Here is a 13,725-nt window from a genome sequence, read left to right as displayed (position 1 = left end):
CTATGTTCATAGCAAAGGGTTTTATTTGGATGCATATTCACATTTAATTTGGTTTTTAAAAATCCTTAATGTGTCTAGCATTTGAGCTAGGCTAAGTTCAAGAGATTGAGAGAAAAGAGGATATAGCCAGCATACTCAGGCCGTTATTGTATTTATCCAAGAAAAGTGACTGCCCATTATGTACTAGGCCTATATGGGCTAGCATATAGAGATAAGGTTTCTGTCTTCCCCATGTCAGAAAGGAAGACACATACATAAAAAAAGCATCACCTTAGTTTAACAGCTTAGTTTAAGTTAAAAGACAAAACACTTCCATATTTTCATGTATTATTTCACTTCATCCTCACAACCACGGTGCTAGGAAGGTGTTCTTAATCAGAGGCACAAACTGAGACCAGATTCACAATGGACTCAGTCCATCTTCCCTGAGCAAGGTAGTTTCTTCTCTGAATCCCCACAGCAGTGCTTTCTTTTGAGCTATTTATCTGACTTATCACCTGTCACTGTGCAGGGATGCAGGTGCTGAAGCTGGAGTACTGGGAATGCCATACCCTGCAATGCCGGGTATGCTCACCTATCAGGAAAGAACTGCTCCAGGGCCAAGATGCTATAGAGTAACACTCAGGTGTTGAAGCATTGGTTTATTATTGCTGTACCCACTTTCTTGCTAAACTCAAATTCACAGAGAAGTTGAGTGGCAGAGTTCTTGGTATTGTTTGTCCGGCTCTCCTTCCATTTCTGTCCACAAATACCATCACTGCTTTCTCTGAACTCCAGGACCCTTGCTTAGCAAGGAGATTGAGTCTTAATCTCAGTCAGCCAGGAAGCCAGTTCTCTCCAGATTGGTTTCTATGAGCATCTCAGAACCCCTACTTCAACCCTTCAAGCTTCTAAACCAAAAATAGCCATTTCTTCCTCTCTAGTGTAACTTTGTTGGCTGGAAAATCCCTGAGATCTTTTTGACCTCAAAAATCCCTTAGGTTTTTTCATAAACATAATAAGGAGTCCCTTCTGAGTTGGGGACATTTATCTTCATAACACTTTTTAACTGCATTTTTCAAGTCAGAAAACCAGTTTACACAAACCCTAGGTCTTATATTTGGAGGGAATAAATATGCATTGACCACTTTCCACAAAGAGTTGAAAATGATTTCAGAGAAATCTAAAGTCATGACTATGGAATTCTAGAATATGCATCCAGAATCTTTTTAACTGGAATGTTACCACGAAAGCCTTATCGGGAAAATTAAGAAGATTCAATTCTCCAGGCCTGGCCTTGTCTTTCTTCCCCTCTTTCTTTGACTTTATAGTACATCTGAGAAAACTTTTAATACTAACTAAAGCTTGCTGTTGCCTGGCCTCTGAGTCTAAAATGCCTGAGAAAGCAGTACAGATTCCAACTGTAAAACATTCCTCCCCCAAGCCTTGGAAACTAGTGTACAGAGGCCGGTAGAGTTCAGAGGGAGCACATGTAAATGAGGCTCAGTTATAAACTCCTGAGGAGTGTTTTATTTAGTTTAAACCTGAACTTGAACTTGTAAACCTGTTCCTGGAGAACAACACAGAAAGCTGATGCAGTAGAACAGGAAGCCATATTTCAGCTCAGACAATTCACTTCTTTAAAGGAAAAGAAAGTCTTCGAGTAATTTTTTTTTTAACTGAACTGCCTTTAGGATAGCACAAGGTGGCATCTTTGCAAGATTTTTGTGATTGCAGAATCAGAAAGAAAGTTAATATGTGTCATTTGAATTTGCCACCATTCTTGCAAAGTGAACAATGGGATCTCCTAGCCATAGGGTGATTTAACAAGAGAAAAGGGTATTTAAAAAGCCAAAGAACACATAACCATCATCCAATCTGTAACTGGTTTCATTAAAATATAATAAAGTGATAGGTATGGAACTGTTCCAAATCGGCACTGTGTGTACGAGTTCTGAGTTTGTTCTTAAATCTCAATTACTAGGAGAGCACTACCCAGTAGAATTCATCTGAAAACAAAGTAAGTGATTTTGTTTGCGTGCTTGATTTTATGACACATTCTTAAATATGTCTTCAGGAATCTTTGCTTATGAAATCACCATCTTTAAAGTCATTACTAAAAGGTAAAAATGGATTAAATTTTCTGTGTTAGAATGATACTACCTCTCTCCCAGAAGCATAGATTCCTGACAGGGAAGCCTAGTAGCTCTGCTGGTCCCATATGTTATGTTCACGTCCAAATCATTGATAAGATCTTTGACAGAGACCCTTAATGCTGTAGGATTTCACCTTTGCACAATCCCCCAACCCAGCCCTACCGAGAAGCTTCCAACTCACCTCCCCTGGAAGAATATTCAGGAAGGGTCTAATTGTTTGTAGTAGTGAATATTGCTTAGTTGTAAATTTAATCTACAAACATAGAAGGAAAAAAATCTGAACATAAAAAGCATTTGCTGTTTCAGCATTAAAAAAGAAGTACTGTCATTTGAAACTGCCAACTCCCCCATGTGGGTTTGTTTTGCAAGTCACGTCTTAACAAAGACAAGTTTTGTTGGCCATAAAACCCTAAATCCTACCACATTTTCAGAAGGAGGAGGAAAGCATTGTTCACTGATCCCTAGTTTGTGCTTTCAGGGATGGCACGTAAGAGCTTTGACTGGACTTGGGGAAATCATTCCATTTTTATCCAGGGCAGTTGGCTCCGATGAAACCCTAACCCTGTCGGGTGACATCTAGATCACACCAATGCCTCCCTTAATGATGCTGCTTACATTTTAGGCCAGTATTTCAAAGATCTGTCTCTATGTTTGTTATTTCCTCCCCCAAATAATATAATAATATTATAACAACTGGTATACTGAGGCCTGTTCTGCAGATAAGTAAAGTTGTGACCCCTGACGTCACACAGACTAGAATTTAGGTCTCTGACTTTTTCCATGGTCAAGTTCCTTCTAACCTCAGTGAGGGATATGAACAGTTTTATCCCTGCCAGTATCACATCTACACAGTGAACAAGGAAAAGATGACTCCTGGACCAATACGATTGAAAAGCAGGTGTTCCCAGAAGTCAAAGTGTAGGAACGGGATCTTTGTAGTGTAATCAGAGCAGCCAGAGTCCCAGGGCAGCCAGTGACTGAGCTGAGACTTGAACCCAGGCCCCTGCCTCACAGTCCAGTGCTGAGTTGCATCTTACTGTACTCTCGCTCTCTTCTCTCAAGAATCTGAGAACCGAGATGCCACAACCTCCTCTGCGCTCTGTCCGGATCCTGCCTCTGCGCCTCACTTGTTTGGCTCAATACACAAGCTTCCATTCCGGCTGCCAGGCGGGGTAGTTGCGGTTGCAGTTGAGTGTGCCCGCTTCCTTCCTCTTAATCCAGTGAATGGAGTGGGGAGGGCTGCTGCTTTGCATAGCCTTTGAGAGAGTAGGGGTCTGCCCTCATTCTTGTCGGGGATCGAACACAGGTGGAGAGGGAGAGAGGGAGAGAGAGACTGGCTGGAGGGGTGGGTGGAGGGAGGCAGGAAACGGGACTGGAAAGGACAGAAGGAAGGACCCTGGACAGGGAACAGAGAAGGTCCGAAGCGAAGACCTGTGCTCGGGGCCTGGCATAGAGGTTACCTGCGGGGGTGGGAATGGGCACAGGGGGCAAGTACCATCCAGTGCCTAAAGGGCTCCTTGACTGGAAAGGTTAGTTTGGGAATTCGTTTCTTTCAAAATAGCACATCTTCTGTCGTTCTCTTGCAGGAGGTCTCTGGGAGAATTTTTGAAATTACTGAACTTTTCACTTCAATGTTATTTTTTTTCCTTACCAGATTTTATCTACCTGCACAATCGGAACAGTAAATCTACATGATAGATTTACTGTGAACCTGAGTCATGTTTGGGAAGAGCTTTTCGGCTCTGGGGGAAGAGCAGGAGTGGGGAGGCACTCGGTGGCATGATTATTGTAACGTGGCCACGCTCGGCTGAGCGCCGACCTCCACTCCCACGCCTCTCTTTTTAAACCAGAAAGGTTACCTCCCTGGGTCACCATTGGGCCAGCCCCAAGTGTGACCGTCTGCACTTGTTAGACAACAGGCATTTAATTAAAATTGGAATCTGATGTGTAGAAAACATACATTTTTTTCATTTCATAGCTCCCCAGGAAATCATACTCTCTTCCTGCCCTGTTCCCCTCAACTTTCCCTGCCGCCAAAAAAGAAAAAAGAAAGACAGACTAGGGGAAAGATTATTTAATGTTGAAAATCAGAAATTACAAAGGCCCAGGCTGCCGTCTTTATTTTTGCCTTTGGGGCTGACATTAGCCAATAATAAAGCCTGTATTGTATCTTCAGTACAGAGCCAGCTTTTTTTTTATGGCTAACTTCCCATACGGAAAAGGGGTCGTCCCTTTTCAGAGCATTAAAATACAGCATTTAATGAATCTGTAACTAAAATCTTTCATCTTACTTTTGTGCAATAAAAGGGGTTGCCTGATGCCTTCTGATATTTGGCTGGACTTTGTGGAATCAAAAAACATCTTAAAGCACAAATAATAGACACAAGGCCCAAGCTGAAAAATCAACCTCAGAACACCCTGGTCACCGCCTTTTCCGCAGCAGAGCCGTCCAGCGCACCGTCTGGGCTTCTCCCAGAGCAGACGCGGTGCCATCGTAGGCAAATAGATAGGAACTCTGGACGATTTCATCGGGTCCTTGTCCCCCTAATCTCCACGCTTGCACCTCAGATCTCAAGCAGCTTCCGTGGCGTGGGCTCACTTTAATGGATAATCTATTTTTCATGAAAAAGCAGGAAATAAGCTGTCTCTTTCATAAAAAGATTTACAAAATGTAATCATTGTTGAAATATTCCCTTTGAACTGCCGTGTCCACGGGGGTCTCCGCTCCCAGAGTCGTGCTTCATTAGAACCCCCTCACAAGCGGCTCCAGAAGGGCAGGTACACTGGCGGTGCCTGGCTTTGATGTCTTGAATGAATGAAAGAAAAGCACAATAAAAAAGAGCTGTTGATCAAGCATAAAATACTCTTTAAGCTGACAGAATAGCAGCGTTAACACACCCTAAGCTGCTTTTCGTTTTTCCCTTTTTTCCTCACATTTTCCTGTGCTTTGTGTACACTGGGGGTTGGTATTTTATAAGAAGTCTCTGATCTATGTAGTATGCCATTCGCTAACAAAAACCAAAATAGGATTGTTTCTGTCCCACTTGGTTGCCTGACTACTCCCTCCCTCCACACCCTTCCCCCCTTCCCCCCCCCCACCCCGACCCCGGATCCCCTCTCCCCCTCATCCCCAACTTCCAAGGCATGCAGTTCAGCCTTGCAAGGCAAGGGCCCAAATGCCTTTCATAAACTTGAGCCAATTCCTTTTGTGCAGTTGGTTTCACTGCTCTGATTTTAATACCGCAATTAAAGACAGATTTTTATTTTCTCAAGAACTTTCTTCTGTAACTGGGGAAATGGAACTGACGCAACTGCTACCTTTAACTAAGAAATTATATCATTAAATGAGAGAAAGCCGCCTTGTTGATCAATGCCTTTCCAAGGGAACTGGTCCCCCGTAGGTCTCCTGTGGACCTTAAGGCCTGTACACACTTTATAGTTAGAGAACCCGTCTACCCTGGCTTTCGGCTTCTCTGTACTTGTCTCTTTCCAGGCATTAGCTCATTCGGTCCCCACAAAAACTGATAAAGTTGTTATCTCCATTTCACGGAGTCTAAAACTGAGACGCCGGGGTGCTAACTAACTTACCTAAGATCACTTAACTAGCATGTAATGGTGTACTAGTTAAATGATGGGATTCTGTTAACTCTGACTCCAGTGTCCCACCTCTCACGACTGTGCACTCAGCCCTCCAGTAAGTCGGCCGAGCAAATGTGAGTGGGCCAGAGTGCAGTTTTTAATTCGGAAGTCTTTGGTTTCACAAGGTAAAAGATTACTTGATAAAAACGTAAAGGGAAACCAGAAAAAAGAACTTTACTTGATGGTGAGGCAGACACTAGGGCAAGTTGGAATACGGTGAAAGAGTCAGACTTTGGAACGACCGTTGGAATAATTGGATTGTGTATGTACTCTCAAGGTTTGGAGGTGCTGGATGGCTTATTGGGTAAAAAGATTAGTGTTTTCCCGTCTTGAGGTTTGAACCAAACGGAGGTCTTGGCCGGGAGCAGCACGGTCACTCTCCAGGGAGTGGTGGTTTGGACAACTCCTCTGAGCTCGTAGTAAGTAGGCCGCGGTCCATGTTACAAAACTATTGCACATGCTACGGCCGCAGTTGGCTGCAGTTGGCCCCGTCACAAGAGCTTTTCCATCAGAACTGCCTGGGGTGGCTTGTGGAGACCTGTGTCTCTCTGGGGAGAGCACCTTCACCTGAGGAGATGTGGACATGAGGCATGAACATGGATGTGGCACAGCCATGCTAGAAGTCACGCATCTAAATGCCTCGTTGGAGTAACCGGCACCAGGCTTTGGGAGCCTTGGAGATACCTCACTTCTTCCTTTCTTCCTTTATTCAACAGTATTTATTAAGCCACTGGAGTTGCCACATGCAAGAAGACAGTTCGTTTTCTTGGGGGAAAAAAATAGGTTAATGACAGTTCAGTGACTGGGACAGAGGTAAAACCCCGGGACTAAAGGCCTGGAGAAAGACCCCTTGGAAGAAGGGACTGATAATCTGAGACAGCAAAGACTAGCAAGCATTAGCAAAGCCAAGGAGAGGGGGACCCCTGCGCCAAGGCCCAGCAGAGAGAAAGTATTTGGCTTTGGGGGATCTGGAAGAAGGTTAACACCGCACAAGTGTTGAGTACAAGCAGTGAAAAGATAAGGCTGCAAAGGTAAGCAGGGCCAGTCACTGCCCATTAACATTTTAGTAGTTTCCTGTACAATAAACAAGTCTTGGTTTAGTGTTATTGAAAACAGGCTTTCTTTAATTAACAAAATCACACAAGAAAAATGGCTGCAGAGATCAAAGCCCGTGCTGGCAAGACCAATAACTGACACCTGGGTACAGCGTGTCACCTTTGTCAGAAGGAGCCAGTGTTAGAAACTGCTTTCCCCTCATGGAATGCAGAATGGCCCTACAGTAGTCCTATGGGGCTTAGAGGACAGAGTCCTGCTTACTTGAAGTCACACAACTAGTCAATGGAAAAAGTGGGACTAGGTCCTGGGTCCCTCGGACATTGGATACTCAGCCTTATCAGCTGACGTAAGTTTTTAAAGATCCAACTGTGAGAAGATCAGGGTAGCTGGTCTCTTGAAGGATGTAGAAGTCTAAAATCCAGCGCTTTCTTTCTGCAGGGCAACTCCTTAAGAGCAGGTACCGTATTTGTTGTACTCATTATATCCCCAGAGCCTAGCATACAAAGCACACAGTAGATGCTAGGACTTGTTATGTAAGTGATGAAGTACTCCCAAATGATGTATACTAACGTGAGAAACCAGGAGTTTCTCACTCGGAGGCCCTGTCCATTTCCATTGGATTAGAAGCAGGCAGGGGAGGCTACCAAACCTCTGGCTGATTTGCCAAGGACAACTCATTTGGGCTAAACGGTGGGCTTGAGCTCATCGAACAAGAGCAGGAAGCCAAAAATGACTAACTGGATTAATGTGACCCAGCAGAGATAGCATCTTCTCAAGAGAGAAGTCAAAATGTTGACTGCAACTCATGCAGTACTGGTTGGCAGCATCCTCTTCGGGGGCTGATGGAGTAGGAAGGAGTGGGGACTGGGGGCCGAGGCCTCCCTGTATTTGCGTGTTTCTGTTTTCTGTGTGTGAATGTCCTGAAATAACCCACCTTGCCTGGAGAAGAAAGCAAAGTGTCACACCCAGTTCTGGATTCCACATTAACAACCTCCTTCCGCAGCGTTCAACTTTGCCCTTGAGGCCTTTTGTTTAACTTTTTAATTTGAAAAACAGATTCTGCTGCGTCACAGTCTGTTCCGCCCTCCCCACCCCCACCCCTAGCACCCTCTCCCTTTTTTTGGTTAAAGTGAAATATAGCTATCTCAAACAGACTTGCGTTTCCTTTTGTTTCTAAAATATACATCCTGCCCTCTTAGTGAAAAGTGTAATTAAAAGCCTTTTTAAAAGTCGTTATTTGCATTAGAATGTTTGGTGTTAACTAAGAAGTTGAGTCTTCATCAACCATGTCTTAGGCACCCTCCTGACCAAATTTTGGAAAGTAACCTCAGTTTCCTAATTGCTCTCCCTACAACATAGGAAAGGAAAGAGACTGCTTTCAAAGCTACCAAGAGCCATTTCAGGCTTCCTGCTTACGATGCAGCCGGATAGATGTTGTTTATGGTTCATAAAACCTGACTACTGTGAGTATTCCAGAATCCTGGCAGAATGGGATTTGAACTTTCATGGAGCTGTAAGTTAAGGGGCGGGAAGTGTGATAAAACTCCTTAGAGAAAGGTGAAAAAAAAAAAAAGTCGCGCTGCAATGGTTAAATGAAATTTTATAAGCACATTCAGTGTGGAGCTGTTTTGCATTACATGAGTTGAATACCTTAGAGACGCCACATCTGCAGGCACTTTATTAAATCCTTAGTCAGCACTTTCCAACCTGATGAGATTACTTCTTCATTTGACTAGAGAAGAGGAAAGCTGAGCTCTGGTCCTGGACTGCAGATTTCTTTTGATGTTTCACCTTGAACACTGAGAGAGGACAATTACCCCCCCCTTCCAGCCTCCTCCCCTCCTCCTTTAGCACATCCCAAACTGTAGAAATTGTGAATGTAACAGAGTAATTTTACTTAACTCGAGCCCCCGTGGGAGTGTGGATTTATGGACCTCCAAAACTACTATAGCTGAGAGTTCGCAAGGAAAAAAAAACAGATCAAAGCTCTGTGTTTACTTCCTTAATGTAAATGTATCAAGATAACATCGTCCGATATTGTATTGTAATATTGGAACTCACTGCAGATAAGGGACAGAGATTCCTTTGTAGTCCATCTGGATACAGGAGGTTAGATTGAAGGGCTATAAAATATGAAGGCAGAAACCATATGAAACTTAAGCTTATGTCAGTAAATATCTGAAGACAATTTTTTGACTCTCCATAAATGAATTTTGTTTAATGTGGCAACATTTTCCCAGTGATTTTCTCCTCAACCCCAACAATTTAACAATCTCAGATTTCTTTAATATTTTTCTTGTACGATCCAAGAAGAAAATGCCCAGAATTATTCGTCAAGTAATGTTTTGAAACTTGCACTGCTTGAATAATAGATTTTATAATAAAACATCACAAGAGAAAAATGGGCTTTTCCAAACATTATCTTGTTCATTGGACGTCATTCGTAGTTCATGGAAGTTTTTAGAAGTCGAGTGTCTTACACACGTGCGACTATCACGCTCGTCCGTAACGGACTTAGGAGGGTCTTCAGCTACAAACTGATCATGAGAACATTCGATGAAATGGATGGATTTTTTTTTTTAGCATTATAATTGTTTATCTGCCATCTCTACAAATAAATTATTTAATCAAAGAGCCCTCATTCAAAAAAAAAAAAAAAAATCCCTGTGTAGTTCCCCTAACCGGCTGACTTCCCATTCTGGAAAGCTTTGGTCAAGTAGCCGGGTTAATTGTCATGAAGATTAGTGTAATGTTGAAATAAGGACTAATGGTCAAATTATAGGAGTGAAAAAGTTTGAGAATAGGTTTTGGTTTGGGCCTGAAAGGGTTAATTAAGTTTTTTTCACGAGTTCTTAAAGACCCCTAACCCAGGCCTTCAGGAGCCATATTGACACCCCACCCCAGGGCAACTCGCTCCTCTGGTGACATGTTGCTGGTCAGAGCACAATAGCCTTCTGTGTCTGCAAATCATTGCTAAAATCATCCCAAGGAAAAAAAAAAGTTTGAAAGCTTTAACGTTAGACAAAAGCCCAAGAGCTGCAGTGCGTGGCTCAAAAACTCGGAGTCAGCAACTTCTATTGATTAAAAACTAACCTTTAAAGTAACTCTGAGAGTGTGTGGTTAGCATTTAAATTTAAACATGTCATGAGTTGATTTGTGTTACTGAATACCAACTCAGAAGGAGTAACATTCACATCGCATTTTTTTTATAATTCCCTTAAGCAGCTAAAGTATTTCATGAAATGTCAATAGGGCAAAAAGAAAAAGGGGGGGTGGGTGGCCAAGGCTGGGCCTGTAGTTTTCTTTCCCATGCAAATATTCACCCCCCAAAAGAAAAGTGTGGAGAGTGAAACACAATAATTAGTCCTTTGTCTAACTTTCCCAAGTGCCAGAGAAAGACAGATTAATTAAATATACAACAGTGTTGGTTTTTGGAGTGGGGGTCTTGCTTGCTGTGTAGGTCATAAATTAGGCAGAATAAATACTTCAATGTGTTTGCAGTGAGCCTGCTACGTCAGAGCCACTGGAAGGTTGGTGGGAGGAGAGCGGAGGGTTTCTTGCTAATGATAGTCACGTCTGGGTCTGTCTGGTTGCTCTTAGCAACCAGACATGATGTAACACCAGGATGAACTTGAACTTGGGGGACTTGAAAAGAGAACAATAGACCAGAGCAATCAATAAAGCCTATTTCAGTGAAGGATTACAGAGCTGCTCTGGGGTAACCTTGTCGGCAAGGCACACACTGAATAGTAAGATGTGTGAAGAAACTTTTTTTTTCCTTTGCTTTGCTTTTTAAGAGAAGCGTAGAGGCACTGCAGATTTTTGTAGTGCACCAAGGTTGTGTCCAGAAACTGTGGTATGGAAAACTGCTCCCCCTGCTGACTCACTGGGTCCCAGGTGCTTGCTTCAAGAACTACGACACAGTGTCAGATGTAAGAAGTCTGGGATTTCACAACTGACTTAGAAAGTGTGAGAACAGAAATTGTAAGCATTATTCGCCGCACCCAAAGTTTGAGACTTTTGTTAGAGGGCGACTCGGCTCTAACTAGGAGCCACGTCAGCTAACCGGGAGGCCCACTAGAAATAACAGTTTGGAGTCTGCCTCCCCGCGCCTCTCTTCCCCCCTCTTCTTTCTTTTGTCCAGTTCGATTTAGGCCGTGTGTATTTGCCAGGATGATTTCCTTTCAGTACACAAGAGGCTTTATTGTGTTCCTCAAAGCATGTGGTCAAAGAATAACATCTAAAAGTATACAGGATGAGTAGTTTTTCGGTTTAGGCTTAGGTTTTTTTCAAGTCCTCTGGAGATCAAAGGTAGCTTGTGTGACCAGGAAATCTTATCCCAACCTCCATGTAGCTATCACTTCGCCATTTATCCTGGGATCAAAACGAGTCCCTGCTTTACCTAATTGAATCTCTTGGACACGGATGAGCCTTCATCTGACTGAATCAACCCAAATGTAACCCTTTCTGATGCTGTCAACTCAGAGATTTCGGAAGCATTCACTTTTGCCAGAGGTTGATGATGTTTCTGTGAATAATGAAAAATGTGGTGAATTTGGTAGGGTATTTCTGCAGAAAAGTTGTCAAAAGCCGTATACTTTATTTCACTTGTGAAACTGACTCTGATATTAGACCATAATTGGTCACTTTGTTTAGCTTAGAAGAAGTGCCAGCATATAGAGTGACGTATCACCAGACTATTGCCCAAAGCTAATCACCTAAGGATTTATGAAAGGAAAAGGTAACTGGGCCCAGCAGGTATATGGAAGGGTCTAAATAAATGTCGAATGAACGAAAGCATGTATGAGGGCTATGCAGGTGACCTCATTTTTTTCCTTTGGACATCACGGTAGCTAATAGGATGAAATCTTGATACCACATGATTATTTTATGTCATTTTTGAATACATTATTTTAGAAAGATTGAGCTTGAGAGGAGCATTTTACATCATAAAATCTACCTCATGTACATCTAAGGAAATTGAGTAGAAGAGAGATGCTGTGACTTGTCCAAACTCACCCAGGATTCTTGGTACAGCACTTTTTCTATTATAGCTCCATTTACTCTTATATCACTGCTGATCATCTGTGCCTGTTACAAGAATGTGGCAATAACATCTCATTGAAAAGGAGACGTTGTGAAATTCATCAGAGAAGACACTCATCATGACGCAAAACCTCACCCCTCCCCCATTCTCCACTCATTCAACATTTCTTTGTTGAGAAGCTTCTATTCCAGGCACTGTGCTAGGTGCTGAGGGTTCAATCAAAAACCAGATGATGAAGCTTCCTGCCATCCTATAGCTGCCCTCTCCAGACTGCAAAACCCATATGTGTATTTCAAGTGGACATAAATACTTTATTTTGTAAGATACACTCAAAACATTGGCAAACCCCAACAAAGGCATTGAATTTCAATTTCAGAAGAGTGAGATCAGTTTCAGTGTCTCAAGATTTACTACTGTTTGTCATTCCTTTACTTTCCCCAGTGAATCCCCTCTTCGTCCCTAACGTAGATCTTGATTTCACCGTTGGAAGGACAACTTTTAAAATGTGTTATTTTCCAAATTGTGCCTCTAATTGCACTTTTCCTTTTGTCTTCCAGTCCTGGTACCTGGGATAAAAGTCGCAGCGTCCCACCATCCACCAGACAGACCACCTGACCCCTTCTCAACTCTGTAACATGGACGCATCCTCAACCCAGCGCAGTTACAACTTCACTGTCACTGGAAGGGGAGAATCAAATCAACTTGTACATGGAAACAGCGAGCATTATGGTCCAACAGCAAAGGCCATAACCTTTTGGGATTTTTTTTTTAATACTTTAGGGACTGTTGTAATTTTCTCATATGGTGCTGGAAATGGTTGGGCTTTGTAACATTTGAAGTGTTTTCCGTGGTAGCGTGAGCATTAGGCGATGCGGCTGGAGAAGGTCTACCCTTGCTCACTGACTTCCCATTGTGACACACTTTCTTTACGGAGCCCGGCTGTTTCACAGTATTTCATGAATTTACCCACACAGGTGTGAGCCTCCTTGAGCAGTCAGGAGACACATGGAGAACTAAGTCTTTTGTAGTAGCTGAGATCTGCAATATATAACTTACGGGACAGTCAAAGGGCAATGTTTTTCTGTAACATATTGGAAAAAGAAAACGCAGTTATGTTCCTTTTTTATTTTTTCTTTTAGTTCGGTTTGGTTCAGCAGTCAGCAGTTAACTAGATAACATGGCCCGGAAGGACAGTGAATCCACTCACGTTGCAGAATAATTCCGAAAATGGCAAACTACTACTACTACTATTCAGTTTTTTAAAAGTTTTGAAATGCTGCACTTACATTTAAAAAAAAAAAAAAACATTTTTTCAACAATTTCAACAATGACACACAAATTCACATGGAAATGGGGAAGATGGTCTGTTTTGACAGAAACTGACAGGAATCAATCAAAACAATCGAATTTTGAATTGAGTAAAGTGCAATTTCATTGGATAGCTAAATATCTTTGTAAGATAGAGATTGTTGAAAATTCTATTTTTGTTTTTCAAGTCCTTCCACCCCAGGACTCTAAATTATTGGGGTAAAAAACAGCCTTGCAAGAAAAAGGGGAGCTATTTTTGCTTTTTATGTTTTTTATTGTTAAACTTGTATCCCTTTAAAAACTGAAGGAAAATTAAAAAAAAAACAAAAAAACAAATCTAATGGTGCTTTTACCACAATATGTTAACTACATTAAATGCTAATTAATTATTTTCTGTTATCAAAGCACATAACTAAAATGAAATCATGGTATCTGTTAATTTTATAAGCTAGAAGTCACTATAATGGATTATGCCAATTCTGAAAATTTTTACATGTATCAGGCAACATAGGATTTATCAGTTATCAGACACTTCATTGT

The 13,725-nt window shown here is 42.1% G+C and overlaps 1 protein-coding gene across 5 annotated transcripts in view; it reads left to right on the top strand.

The window, feature by feature from the left end:
• Positions 1 to 13,514, top strand: part of NFIA (nuclear factor I A) — a 369,893-nt gene extending 356,379 nt beyond the window's left edge. For 2 of the 5 annotated variants that reach the window (XM_061184138.1, XM_061184136.1), the window contains one exon: positions 12,435 to 13,513. In XM_061184138.1, the coding sequence (XP_061040121.1) occupies positions 12,435 to 12,452 (18 nt within the window). In that variant the 3' untranslated portion in view covers positions 12,453 to 13,513. Of the gene's footprint in view, positions 1 to 12,434 lie in introns of all 5 variants that reach the window. The other 3 variants (XM_061184140.1, XM_061184137.1, XM_061184139.1) reach the window with 2 other exon arrangements.
• The last annotated feature ends 211 nt before the right edge of the window (positions 13,515 to 13,725 follow it).

Source organism: Eubalaena glacialis, chromosome 3, assembly GCF_028564815.1.
Source record: "Eubalaena glacialis isolate mEubGla1 chromosome 3, mEubGla1.1.hap2.+ XY, whole genome shotgun sequence".
Lineage (NCBI taxonomy): Eukaryota > Metazoa > Chordata > Mammalia > Artiodactyla > Balaenidae > Eubalaena > Eubalaena glacialis.
The sequence above is the reverse complement of the archived record's forward strand: the minus strand, read 5'-3'. Positions and strand labels throughout refer to the sequence as shown.